Here is a 14,560-nt window from a genome sequence, read left to right on the forward strand (position 1 = left end):
TGTAAAAGTATGATTTTTGGGTCAATTTGAATAATTTGAATAATAAATGAGCTATATTTGAAATGTTAGATCAAGAAAACCGAGATTCAGGCTTAAATCGGGAAAGTTCGAGATTATGGACTAAATTGGAATAGTTGGTCATAATTGCATTCGAGGTAAGTTCGTGTGACTATATAAGCATGTTATTCGTGTTATTATTATACTTGAAATCCACTTTGTTATGATTGTATTGAATTATATGTTAATGATATTGTGTATGGGAAAGTAATAAACCCCATGAAGTAATCGATAGCTCAAATGTCGTTAACATGATACGTGATGATTGAATATATTGGAAGTTTGATGGAATATGATGTTTCTTTGAAACGAGTAAGTTTGTGTGAAAGTAATTCATCAACTTCATTATCATGTGCTTAATACTTGATATTGTACGGAATGTGGATTTATGCCTTTATTGGAATTGACTTGTGACGATTCAATGAAAATGTGATGATAGCTTTGTATCTTAGAAATCCCAGGTGACTCTAAGGAATGCTTAGGATTCGGGTATCATGACACCATATTAATGTGTGCCTGTGTAAGACCATGTCTGGGACATGGCATTGGGGATGATATGTGTGCCTATGTAAGACCATGTCTAGGATATAGCATCAGCGATGATATGTGTACCTGTGTAAAACCATGTCTAGGACATGGCATCGGGGATGATATGTGTGCCTGTGTAAGACCATGTCTTGGACATGGCATCGGCAGTGATATGTGTGCCTGTGTAAGACCATGTCTGGGACATGGCATCAACGATGATATATGTGCCTGTGTAAGACCATATCTGGGACATGGCATCGACGATGATATGTGGATTCATGTAAGACCATGTCGGGGACATGGCATTGGTACTTTATTTGGCGTATGATAATCTTGAGTGTCCTTTAGTTTTCCGGTGGTTCAACGGGCCAATCAAGATGTTGGGATAAAAAGTGGAATAAAATGGGTAAGAATGTATGGTACAGGTATGTACACTAAGCTTATGGTTATTGAAACTTTGAAATGTCAAGATATCGATGAGCTAAGATGTATGAATTATGATTATGAATTTTTTTGCAATATCATGTTAACTTATATTGCGTATTTGAACATGGAATTTATGAAATGGCGAGCTCACGATTAGTTGAAAGTGAACTTATGATAGTTATCATTATATTGCACTAAAACAGTTTTGGGACAGCAGCAGTATCTCGAATTTGAAAATCCACCAAAAATTGATGAAATCGAATTAAAGACTGAATAAGATATGAAATTAAGGCTTATTGAGTCTAGTTTCACATAAAGGAAATGGTGTAAGCAAAAGAGTTTCATATTATGAGATATTTGAACGTTTGTGAGACAGGGCAGAGTGATTCCAGGCTCCCCTATCTTAACTTTGGAAATCACTAAAAATTGTAAAAAAAAAAGATTATGGGTTAGAATTTATATGACTAAATTCTCAATGAGTCTAATTTCAAGTGGAACAGACGGGAACACCATCCGAATCCCGTACTAAGATATAATTGATTTTTAGTAAAGTAAGGTCGAAGTTGTCAAATAACAGAACAGGGGCAACTTTAAAGAATAAAATTTTATGGCTAGGATTTGCATGTGTGTTTACAATTATGTCAAGTAATGCCCCGTACCCTATTCTGGCAATGGATACGGGTAAGGGGTGTTACAGAATGTCGTTTAAGAAGCGGGGTTTGTTATGGATGTGGTTCTCCTGACCATTTTCTCAGAGATTGTCAGAAAGGGTTGAAAAAGAAATTGAGCTGGCTCCAAAATCGAGTAATCCTGTTTTGAGAGGTAGACCACACCGTTACCTCGGCAATGTCAGTGGTAGCCAAGGTAATACAAGGGATACAACCGTTAAATCTAAGGCACGAGCACCGGTAGGGATATTACTGGTACATATTCTCTACTTGATACTTATATTACTACTTTGATTGACCCACACATGTACAAATTTAGTGTCTGTTAAAAATTTACCTATTGAACTCATTGAATTTATGGTTAAAGCTTCAAATCCCCTGGGCCAGTATGTTATGGTGGTTAAAGTCTGTAAAAATTGTCCATTGATGGTAAAGGGTTATTGCTTTCTGATTGATTTGATGCTATTGTCATTTGACAAATTTGATGTGATTTTGGGAATGGACTGGTTAACTCAACATGACGCAGTGGTGAATTGTAAACAGAAATATATTGTATTGAAATTTCAGAATGGTGAGTTACTCCATGTTGAATTTGATAAATTAGATGGATTATCAAATGTGATTTCAGCAATATCAGCACAGAAATATGTTAGAAAGGGTTATGATGCTTATTTTGCATATTTGTTGGACACAAAAGTATTTGAATCAAAGATTCAGTTAGTGCCAATTGTATGTGAATTTCCTGATGTATTTAGAGAAGTGGAGTTTTCTATAAATCTTGTCCTGGGAACAACACCTATATTCATAGCACCTTAAAGAATGGCTCCTACTAAATTAAAGGAGTTGAAAGCACAGAGGTTTTGCTCGACCCAGTTTTTCACCTTGGGGTGCACCAATTTTGTTTGAAAAGAAGAAAGATGGATTGTTGAGGCTATGCATTGATTATTGACAGCTTAACAAAGTTACAATAAAGAACAAGTATCCATTACCTCGTATCAATGATTTGTTTAATCAATTGAAGGGGGCCACTGTATTTTCAAATATTGATCTCCGTTTTGGTTACTATCAACTACGAGTAAAAGACTCAGATGTGCCGAAGCCAGCTTTTAGAACCAGGTATAGACATTATGAGTTTCTTGTGATGCCATTCGGTTTGACAAATGCACTTGTAGTATTTATGGATCTGATGAACAAAATTTTCAGACCTTATCTAAACAGGTTTATAGTGGTATTCATTGATAATATTTTGGTTTATTCCCAAGACGAAAATGAACATGCTTAACATTTGAGAATTGTGCTGCAAACATTACGTGAAAAATAGTTGTATGGTAAATTTAGTAAATGTGAATTTTGGCTACGGAAAGTTGGTTTTCTTGGATGTTGTATCTGTAGATGGTATTCGAGTAGATCCAAGTAAAATTTCAGCCATTGTCAATTGGAAGCCACCGAAGAATTTATCTGAAGTCTGAAGTTTTCTAGGACTTGCTTGATATTATCAGAGGTTTGTAAAAGGTTTTTCAATGATAGCTTCTCTGATGACTCGATTGTTGCAAAAACATGTGAAGTTAGAGTGGTCTGATAAGTGTCAATACAGCTTTGATAGGTTGAAAGCTTTATTGATAGAAGCACCTGCGTTAGTTTAACCTGAATCGGGTAAGGAGTTTATAATTTACAGTGATACATCATTAAATGGTTTAGGCTATGTTTTGATGCAAGAAGGTAAAGTAATAGCCTATGCTTCAAGATAGCTAAAACCACATGAAAGAAATTACCCGATACATGATCCTGAATTGGCAGCTATAGTGTTTGCATTAAACATTTGGCGGCATTATATATCTGGTGAAAAATTTCACATATTCACTGATCATAAAAGTTTGAAGTATTTAATTTCACAGAAAGATTTGAATTTGAGACAGCGCAGGTGGCTTGAATTATTGAAAGATTATGATTTGGTTATTGACTACCATCCGGGAAAAGCCAATTTGGCTGTTGATGCTCTGAGCAGAAATACCTATTTTCCTTACAAGATATGAATACTCGATTGATATCATCTGATGATGGTTCAATCATAGCTGAGTTAAAAGCTAGACCTACATTTTTGTAGCAGATCTCTAAAGCTCAGAAAGATGATAGTAAGTTACAAGCAAAACGGATACAGTGTGAATCGACTTCTGATACAGAATTTCAGATCGGGATTGATGGTTGTCTGTTGTTTAGAGGCAGAATATGTGTACCAAAGAATTAAGAATTAATACAAAAGATTTTGAATGAAGCTCGTAATGGTAACATGTCTATTCATCCTGGTAGTAATAAAATGTATAATGATCTAAAAAAGATATACTGGTGGCCGGGAATGAAACGGGATATTTCTGAGTTTGTATCTAAATGTTTAATATGTCAGCAAGTGAAAGTTGAACATCAATTGCCTTCGGGATTATTACAGCTAGTTACGATACCGGAATGGAATTGCGAAAGAATTACCATGGACTTTATATCGGGATTACCCCTGTCTCCAAATAAGAAATATGTCATTTGGGTAATTGTTGATCGGTTGACAAAGTCTGCACACTTTATTCCAGTATGTATGGATTTTTCTTTAGATAGATTGGTTGAATTATATGTCTCTAAGATAGTTAGATTGTATGGAGTACCTGTCTCCATTATTTCAAACAGAGATCATCGATTTACATCCTGATTCTAGAATAAATTGCAAGAAGCTTTGGGTACGCAGTTACATTTTAGCACTACATTTCATCCTCAGACAAATGGTCAATCTGAACATGTAATACAAATCTTGGAAGATATGTTTCGATGTTGTGTACTTGAATTTGAAGCTAATTGGGAAAAGTATTTACCTTTGGTTGAATTTGCTTATAATAACAGTTATCAGTCTAGTATCAAGATGGCACCGTATGAAGCTCTGTATGGCCGCAAGTGCAAAACTCAATTATATTGGATAGAACGTAGTGAGAAAAATTTACACGGGGTTGATTTAGTCTGTGAATCCCAATAAAAGGTGAAAATAATTCAGGACAGTTTGAAAGTAGCTTCTAATCGGCATATAGTCAAAAGTCCTATGCCGATCCTAAACAGAAAGAAATAGAATTTCAAGTCAGTGACAAGGTATTTTTGAAAGTGTCACCATGGAAGAAAGTTCTTCGATTTGGCTGTAAAGGAAAATTGAGTACACGGTTTATTGGACCTTATGAAATCACAGAAAGAATTGGACCTGTTATGTTTCGGTTAGCTTTACCACTAGAACTTGATTGGATTCATAATGTTTTTCATGTGTCAATGCTATGACGGTATCGATCAAATCCTTCACATGTTATTTCTCCAACAGAAGTAGAGATTCAGCCTGATATGACATACAGCGAAGAACCAATCAAAATCTTAGCCTAGGAAACAAAAAAGTTAAGAAATAAAAAGGTGGCATTAGTAAAAGTTCTCTGGCAGAGACATGGTATTGAAGAAGCAAATTAGGAACCGAAGGATACAATGAAAAATCAATATCCAAACCTCTTTACTGGTAAGATTTTAGAGGAAGAAAATCCTTAAGGGGGAGAGTTGCAACAGCCTATTTTCAGTGAAATCGAAATAATGGTTTCGGGACCACAAATCCAAGCCTAAAATAAAATTTATTTTAATTTTATTGTATGGTCCATATTATGATAGAGATGTCATGTAAAAATTGTGATAAAAAAATTTTATTGATTATGTGCTTAATTATGAGAAGGACCAAATCGTATAAAATGCAAAAGTTGAATTCTAGTAGCTAGAAGAATTAAATAGATATGGAATTCAAAAATTGAGGTCCTTATATGGTAATTAGACCATTAATCAAAAGTTAGTAGATATTTTTGGTGATTCATCCATGGAAATTTAGAAAAAGGCAATGACTAAATTGGAAATAGAAATAATTAAAAGATGATAAATAATTAAAAAGAAATTAACATCTTATTTTATATCGTCTTCTTCAACAAAATACATGGAAACCCTAGGAAAGAGAAAAAATCTTTCTTGGCCTAATTGGATAAGTTTTCTTGTCTGTTTTTAGTAATTTGTATATGTTTGAAACCGGGATAGTCTAATCTATCTATTTAGGGAATCAATTTGAAAAGTTGTCAAATTATAGAAGTTATGTCATGGATGAATATGCTGAAAATTAGAAATTTATGGTAAAAAATGAAAGGTTGTTAATAGATAAATAACTTTTACAAAGTGATTTTTGATGAAAACATGATTTAGGGACTAATTTGTAAAGTTGTCAAAATTGAAGAAAACTTCTAAAATTTATAGAATATATGTGCTGTAAATTTTATATTGAAATCTCGGTTAGGCTTGAAAAAAAAAAGAGTCATTTTCCGAGCCTAGGGATGAAATTGGAATTTTTGGAAAGTTTAGGCGCAAAATGGTAATTTTTCCTAGGATGTAAATTGAGTCCAAATAAATATAAAATGTGATAAATTGGTGATTAAATTCATTTATATAGATTCGAATAACACAAATTCGAGGATAGATCGAGGAAAAGAAAAAGTTTCAGATTAGTAGATTTATATATGCAAACAAATGTAAAGGTAAGTTCGTGTAACTTAATCAAACTTGTAAATATGTTAAATTGAATGTTGTGTTTGTATGGAATGTGTTTTATATTTAAGTGAATTAAATTGAATGTCATAATAAAGCAATGAATATATATTTTTGAAATGGTTTAAAAGAGTTAAATTCCGTTTGAATATTGGATTTCGATGGATAAATGTGATTTCCCTTATTGAATGAGGTCCTGCATTTGTTGCTGATGGGATTTAGCTCGGACGAGTAATCCTATTGACCTCATTACAGATAGGATTTAGCCCGAACAGGTAATCCTATTATAATCCCTCTTCAGCATATGTTATAATTAGGATTTAGCCTGGACTGGTAATCCTAATTGAGCTCTTCTAAGCACATGTTACAGAAAGGATTTAGCCTGAACTGTTAATCCTGATATATGATATATGGCTCGAGAGTGTGCTCTTTAATTTAGTACCCTAATGGGTACTCCTGAATATAAATTGGGGGGTTATTGAATTGTACACCTTGAGTGTACTACCTGAGTATCCATCGAAATTTCAATGATTCAACGGATAAAATACTTGACATGAAATGAGAGTTGTGAGATGAAATGAATAATATTTTAAAAGAATATAGTATGATGAGCTCGTCTATGTTTACTTGATTTATTTTAGAATTATGTGACTAACATGTTTGATTGAATGCATGTGTTTAGACAATTTTGCCAAGTTGATGGAAAACATGTTATTGTATGTATTGATTTAATAAATAAGATTGGTAAGTTTAATTCTTGTTATATGAACTTACTAAGCATATAATGCTTACTAGGTTTTATTTTCTTTGTTTTATAGTGCTCGAAATCTTGCGAAGTTTGGAGAACGGTTGGAGCATCATCACACTATCCACAAGCTTATTTTGGTATAAATAGCAAACTTATTTTAGTAAAATGGCATGTATAGGGTAACTTGGCCATAGATGGCTTGAATATGTTATTTGTAATCTAGCCATTGGAATGCTAGTAATGGTATGTTTTGGTACTTATTGAGCATAATACCTTGATAAACACTTATGTGTTAAGTATAAAAGATCAAATGATGTTTAATGTTTAGATTAAACCAAGGTAAGATTTTAAACATGTATGTATACAATGTCATATCATATTAGATGTTAAAATTTGCATGAATTCAATGCTTGAATTGGTTAGTTTTTGGATGTAAGTTTTGGTGCAGGATATTGGTAAAATTTTGGGTGAGAAATGAAGCTAGAAATGGCTTTATTTTGTCCACACGGGCAGACATACGGGCGTGTGTCTAAACCGTGTGTGACAAACGGCCTGGTACATGGGCATGTGATTAGGCCGCGTGTCCTCTGCATCTTAAATTCAAAAAACAGAATGCTCAAAATTGAGCACACGGGTAGAGATACGGGCATGTGTCTCAGCCGTGTGAGCAACACTAGCGTTTGTCTTGGCCGTGTGAAACCTGCACCTAATTTCGAAAAATTAAATTAACCACACGGCCTAGCACACGAGCGTGTGGCTAGCCGTGTGGCATAAGTCAGAGAGCTGGTAAGTTTCGAACACAGCCTGTAGCACAGGCGTGTCCTAGGGTCACACGGGCGTGTCCTTTAGACCACACGGGCGTGTGAGTCCTATAACTAGGAAAATTTTCAAAATTTCGCGAAAAAATTTTAGAGTTCTCGGTTAAGTCCCGACTCGATTTTAATATTCAATTTGGGCCTCGAGGGTCCATTTAAGGGATGTTATGAATAATTTTGGGAAATGAATAGTAATTAACATGAATTATCTGTAAATGTTCTGTGAACTTTAGTAATGCTCTGTAACCCTGTTCTAACGATGGATACGGGTTAGAGGTGTTACAAATTTGGTCCTCCAATTAATTAAAAATTTATAGAAATTAATTTTTATCACTTTTACAATTTAGTCTCTGTACCTTAATTAACTATCCAATTAACAAAATTAAAGGACCAAACTTTAATTAAATTATATACTAACCTCGTAAACATTAAATAATAATATTTACAGACTCAATTATCGAAAATGAGATTCCAAAATCATTATTTTTGACACCACTAACTTAGAAAGTTTTCACAAAGTTTTTGTCTATTTGCGAATAGAACCCATACATTATCAAACTGAGGTTGAGATTAGCCGCGAAGTTTGAGTGGTTGAAAACCGGAAACAATTAAGTCCACCAATTCCGAAAACAAGTGTACAATTAGGGTGAAATGATTTATTGATATAAATATTACAATGACTCAGTTTTAAGAAAATTTTTAAATTTTCATTGTGCAAAAAAACACTATTTGCTAAATTGATTTTTTCAACACGATGTTGATCGCGCATTAATCGGTCGTTCACCAATGTTTTTTTTTTTTACTTTTAATTATTTTCAAATTTGCATAAGTTTTTCAAAATATATTTTGAATTTTTAAAAATATTAAAAATATAAATTTATATATTCTAACTTTTTTAAGTTACTTTTTCAATTTCTAGACATTAACCTCTTTTTTTTTGAAATTTTATTCATTGCTTTGAACTTTTAGAATTTTTTTTAGAAAAACTAAAACTGTTTTAGAATATATACTTTTGAAATTTTTAAAATTTTTGAAAGTTTTAAAATTTAAATACATTTTCAGTTTTTTTTATAAAATTTTCAATTTTCATATTATTATGAGTTTTAAGAGCTTAAAGTAAAATAGACAATTAGTCCCTCTAAAATAGAATAATTTTTTCGTCAATTTAATTAATCTGATTTAGATAATTGTTCGAATTGCTTATGTGACATTTTCTTACTTTTAACTAAAGTTAAAAATATCTATAATTAATTTAAAATATTTTTTTATTTATTTACAGTATTATCAACATTTGAATCGTTTATAAAAGGAGAGAATCCAACAAAGATCACAACGAATTATGACCATAACCTCACCTTTTCCAATGAACTCGCCTACCAACATAAAACCACCGACTAACCAGGTGCCATCGACTACCCCTGCCTAGTTTTTTTGTTCTCATAAAATTAATGAAAACCTTATAAACAATCAAACATAATTCTATGTTTAACTTGCTTTCTAAAGGGATTTTTGCTACTGACCATCGTCGCAATACTTGATATTGCATCCGCGGAATTGAGCTTCGTTGACCTGAATTAAAATCGATGTTTGTTGAAGCAGAGGAATAGAAATGTAGAGTTGAAGGCTTGAAGTTGAGTTCAAGGTGTTGGAGAGCTAAACCGGAAGCCATTGAAGTGGTCGAGTTTTGCTTCCTCTGTACGCGCCATTATCGTCGGTGATGGTTACTTGGCTCGAGTTGGCCGGTGACGGAAGGCAGGTTTAATAAGGGCTTTAGGTGTTGGTGGTTGGTTAATCCAATGCTAATTTAATTACAAATCTGGCAACAAGGGATCATTTTTTATTTCCTGTTCATACTTGCAGCAGTTCCTACAGTTCTGAAATGATAGTCTAGTGAGAAATGCTTAGATCTAGAATATGTAAAGTTTATTCTTCAAGTTGATATGCTATGACAAGCCAGTATCTTTTATCTAGAAGAACTTGTAGAACCAAGTATCTTTTACAATTAACTCAAAACTATGTCTTTACCACATAACTTTGTTTCTTATTGGTCATGTTCCATGCTCAATAATTTAAGAACTCAACTTATTTTCTTCTTTTCCTTCAATTTTGGTATTTTCCCAACTTCTCATCCTATATGTTGTTTAAATTTTATTACAACTTCTGAATATTTCCACTTCATTCTGAAATTTAGAATGCCATTTGCAGGTTCAAGGTGGGAAAGATGGGCATCCAGCAAGCTGAACCTCGACTGGAACCAAAGAAACATAGGAGGCAATCATGCAAAAAGATTGACCAGTCAATATTAGATGAACTTGATGATGACGATAAGCTAGACTTAGAAAATGACCCAATTGTAAGAGCAATAAAGTATGAAAACCAGTAGAAAATTCATGGTCCTGGTATTCGTTGGGGGTAGGGTGGCTGGAGGTGTTATGCTGGCAGGTGGGCTCATCCAAAAGGGTGAGGTCATGATCATGGTCCATTGTCGTGCTCGTTAAATTTTATCTTTTTAAAGAAGATTCAAATGTTGACGATGTCACCATTAAATTTTCATGTTGCAAATAAACAAAAAAAAAAAGCTTTGGACACGTCAGTAAACTATTAGTGGATTAACGAAATTTTTAACAGCAGTGATCAATTTGAGCAATTATCTTAATTAGAGTGACTAACTTGACAAAAAATATTTAAGGGACCAAAATAGTAACAGCGCTATTTTAGGGTGATCTGCAATATAGTTTACCCATTTTTAAATTTATATTTATTAACTTTTGAACTCTATAAAAATTTTAAATGTTTTTTAATATTTTATATGATTTTTAATCAATTTAATATAGATAATTAAAAAAAACTAACGTATAAGTCATTATTTTTCCTAATGCTGTGGGTTAATCTAGATAATGAAGAATAATTTAAATATGAAAGTGAGATAAATATTTGGATAATTTGAGAGCCAAATTCAACATTAAATTCTTTTTTTTTAATTTTACTTTATAAGAAGTAAATCTTCGTAGCAGTATTTTTTGTTTTTTGTTTTTTTTGAAAAATAGCAAAAAGTTGTTTCGGACATCTTTTAGCTGATACTAACAAAGTTCGAAAGCTTCTTTTTTGTTTTCAGCTTGTTTTGAAGTCTTAAAATACAGAGGGTTAGTCTAAATGAACTAAAATGTAGTTGAATGAATCAACTGACATAAAGCCGGGTATTAGCAAATCCGTTATTTGTAGAAACTAAAATTAGAAAATCAGATTGTCTAACCAACTACTTCAGACTAGACAGTGTCTGTGATCAGACAACAAAACACAACCAGAAAGAAACCACTCCAACAGTCGCTAAATCGTCGTTCAACCGTACTTCATTCTACCTCAACAATTAACAAAATTCTCCCACACAAGCGTAAGTATCATCAGAGTGAGACCCTACCACACTTCAAAAGATTTTAGAGGAATTTGTGTCCAAGGCATGGCTGGAGTGATGGCAGTGTTATGGGCGGGTGCCCTGATCCAGGTGGCAACCAGCGTTAAGGTTGTTGCAGATAACATTGGTGTGAATTGGGGCACGATGACGTCGCACCCGTTGCATCCCAGAATAGTGGTTCAGCTGCTGAAAGATAATGGGTTTGAAAAGGTTAAGCTTTTCGATTCAGATCCTTGGATGGTGGGGTACTTGGCCGGAACCGGCATCGAGGTCATGCTTGGGATCCCTAATGATCAGCTTGAGTTTTTGTCTCAAGACTACGGCAATGCCAAGGATTGGGTCAAAGAAAACTGCACATCACATCTTCACAAGGGAGGTGTCAATATCAAGTACGTACTTCAATTGTTCCATGGAAATTAAAGGTCCAAGGAAAGGAAGTTGTTAATATTTATTGTGTGACATATATTGCAGGTACGTAGCCGTTGGAAATGAGCCGTTTTTGACTAGCTACAAAGGGAGATTTCTCAAAACCACCTTCCCAGCATTGAAAAACATTCAGAAGGCCCTTAATGAAGCAGGTTTAGGAAACAAAATCAAAGCAGTCGTACCACAGAACGCGGACGTTTATGAATCAAAATCGGACAAACCATCAGACGGAGTGTTTCGCAGAGACGTAAAGGCTGTGATGGCCCAAATTGTGCGTTTCTTGAAGGAAAATGGAGCCCCATTTGTGGTTAACATATATCCTTTCATCAGTCTCACCATGAATAGTAAGTTCCCTTCGGATTTTGCCTTCTTTGATGGAGGCCACCCCATCCAGGACGATAATGTTCAGTATAATAACGTTTTTGAGGCAAACTTTGACACTCTTATTTACGCATTGAAAGACCTGGGCACCCCTAATTTGACGATCCTTGTGGGGGAAGTTGGTTGGCCAACAGATGGCCACAAAAAGGCAAATAAGAACAGTGCTAAGAAGTTTTACGATGGTCTGTTCAAAGTGTTGGCTAGTAAAAAGGGAACCCCACTTCGTCCTGGGGAAATGGATGTCTACCTATTCGGCTTGTTTGATGAGGACACCAAGAGCATTGAACCAGGGAATTTCGAGAGGCATTGGGGAATTTTTGACTTTGATGGCAAACCCAAATTCACAATGGACATATCTGGCAAGGGAGGTGACAAGCATTTAGTGGCCGCCAAAGGAGTCAAGTACTTGCCTAAACAATGGTGCGTTTTGGAAAGCTACGCCTCCAACCAAGATTTGATTGGTCAACAGATCGGTTGGGCTTGCGCCAGATCCGATTGCACTGCCCTGCAGGATGGTGCATCTTGTTCTAATCTGGATCCCGACCGTACGGTCTCCTATGCTTTTAACAGTTACTATCAAATGAATAACCAAGATGAAGATGCCTGTGACTTCGAGGGTTTAGCCACTGTTGTATCCAAGGATCCTTCCACCATGTCCTGCAGATTCAATACTCAAATAAAGGTTGATGGGGCCACCAGGCTAAGTTTTGCGCAAGGAGCCGTTGCAGCTATTTCTTCATTAGTCACCTTGTTCTTTTTGTTTTAAGTTTGAGACTCAAATTCTACACCATTCCATAAAATGAGTTTCGGCTCCCACTCCGTAGAATAATGTTAGAGCAGTTCTCTTTCTCAGCCTCAATATTTTCTTTTTAATTACTAGCTAACTTCTTTTTTTATTTATATAATATATACTAGTCATTATGTCATATGTGCTTTTTTTTCTAAGATATCTACATAAATATCGTATGATCTTACTTGTTTTTTATTTTGTATTTAATTTTTATATTTAGTTCACATTAACTTATAATACTACTAACAAATCACCATCGACTAGTTTTTTCTAATAAAATCACTACACTTGAAATATTAATTAAGCAACTGACATCAAAATTGACACGAGCATGACTAAAGTAAAACCATATTAGTACTTCTGTATTTTAGTTTATTAGAACTTTATTGTTTACAATTTTATTTTGATAGGATTAACTATTGAGCCGAATTATTTACACTTCTTTTAGTTATAACTTTCTTTTGTCGAAAAGGAAATATAACATAATATGTCACATCTCTAAATCTGGGTTAGTAGAAATTCAGTTAGTGAACCGAGAGTAGTCACACCTTGAATTTTTTTAAGATTATCTTTACACTTTTGATAAACAAAAATCAATTATAGTGATTGAGTAGTGGTGGAGCTATCATTGATTATCTGTGTTCAAATCTCTTCCCTCACACTAATTTCTATTAGGTGCAAATTTGTTTCAAACCCTTAGCAAAGGTCATCCTATGTTTTTAAATATTTTCTATTAAAATAATAATAAGCAAATAAGTTAGTTTAGTGGTTAAGTGCTCAATTAGTTTTCTAAATATCCTAAGTTCAAGTTTATGCCATTTCTTTTTTTTGTTTAATTTTTTTGCCAACTTTAGTGGTCAACACCCTTAAAACTGTCCATGTTAGTTGCCATGCATGGGGAAAGATTCTTTCCTTTTATGTGAGTCAACATTCCCTCATTAAGTCCCCTTTTCACTCTTTTGTCCCCCTAACTTGCTATTCTCTTCACCATTACCATGAGTGATGTTTACTGAACCTGGACATGTTTGACAACACCCATTTTCATCCATCTTTTCATTTTTCCCCTCTCATTGTTGCACCTCCCTAAAGCTCCTCCCAATTCTCTCATTTTCTTTTTTTTTTTTTTTTGTTTAGTCATCGACCACCCATTTTCTCTCTAATTTCTCCTCTCCTCCACCATTCCTTGGTTTTGAACAACCTTCACCAGTACCGAACCTCTATTGCACCGCCACTTTTCTTCTTTTTTTAGTTCTATCGCCCCCCTTTAGCACTACCCTTCACCACTGTGACAACCACTACACGCCACCGCGAAACATCACCCTTTTTCTTTATTTTTTTCTTCTCTCTTCTCCTATCTCATTCTTTTATCTAGTGACCGAAACCCTTCTCATTTCTTTCTCCTCCGCCAGACTGTCGCCTCCGTCGCTAGACCACCACCGTCGCCACCATAGCATCACCGCCGATGGTTGTGTTTCCTCCTATTTTCTTCATCATTTTTCAACCTACATCATTTCTTTTAGTAAATAAAAATATGCACTATTTATTTCACTTAGTTTCTTAAATTCTAAGTCTTTATTTTGTAAACTTACTCTTAATCAACCCCCTCTTTAGATGGTTCAATTTTCCTGGATCAAAATCAAGACAATCCACCGACCTTTCCTTTTCGACCAAATAGAGTAAGTACAAGGGTTGAATGAGAACCACTCCTCCCTTACTGTTTGT

The 14,560-nt window shown here is 34.3% G+C and overlaps 1 protein-coding gene and 1 long non-coding RNA gene across 2 annotated transcripts; both read left to right on the forward strand.

The window, feature by feature from the left end:
* Positions 1-9,127: 9,127 nt before the first annotated feature.
* LOC128285679 (uncharacterized) lies at positions 9,128-9,861 on the forward strand. The gene is made up of 2 exons (XR_008276206.1): positions 9,128-9,231; positions 9,333-9,861. It is a non-coding gene; the product is annotated as an uncharacterized LOC128285679 (long non-coding RNA).
* A 1,255-nt stretch (positions 9,862-11,116) lies between these two features.
* On the forward strand, positions 11,117-12,814 carry LOC108477952 (glucan endo-1,3-beta-glucosidase 8-like). Its single transcript, XM_017780412.2, has 2 exons — positions 11,117-11,630; positions 11,713-12,814. Exons 1-2 carry the CDS (start codon positions 11,287-11,289, stop codon positions 12,812-12,814), a joined length of 1,446 nt encoding a protein of 481 aa, XP_017635901.1. The 5' UTR covers positions 11,117-11,286.
* Positions 12,815-14,560: the final 1,746 nt, after the last annotated feature.

Source organism: Gossypium arboreum, chromosome 12 (assembly GCF_025698485.1).
Source record: "Gossypium arboreum isolate Shixiya-1 chromosome 12, ASM2569848v2, whole genome shotgun sequence".
NCBI lineage: Eukaryota > Viridiplantae > Streptophyta > Magnoliopsida > Malvales > Malvaceae > Gossypium > Gossypium arboreum.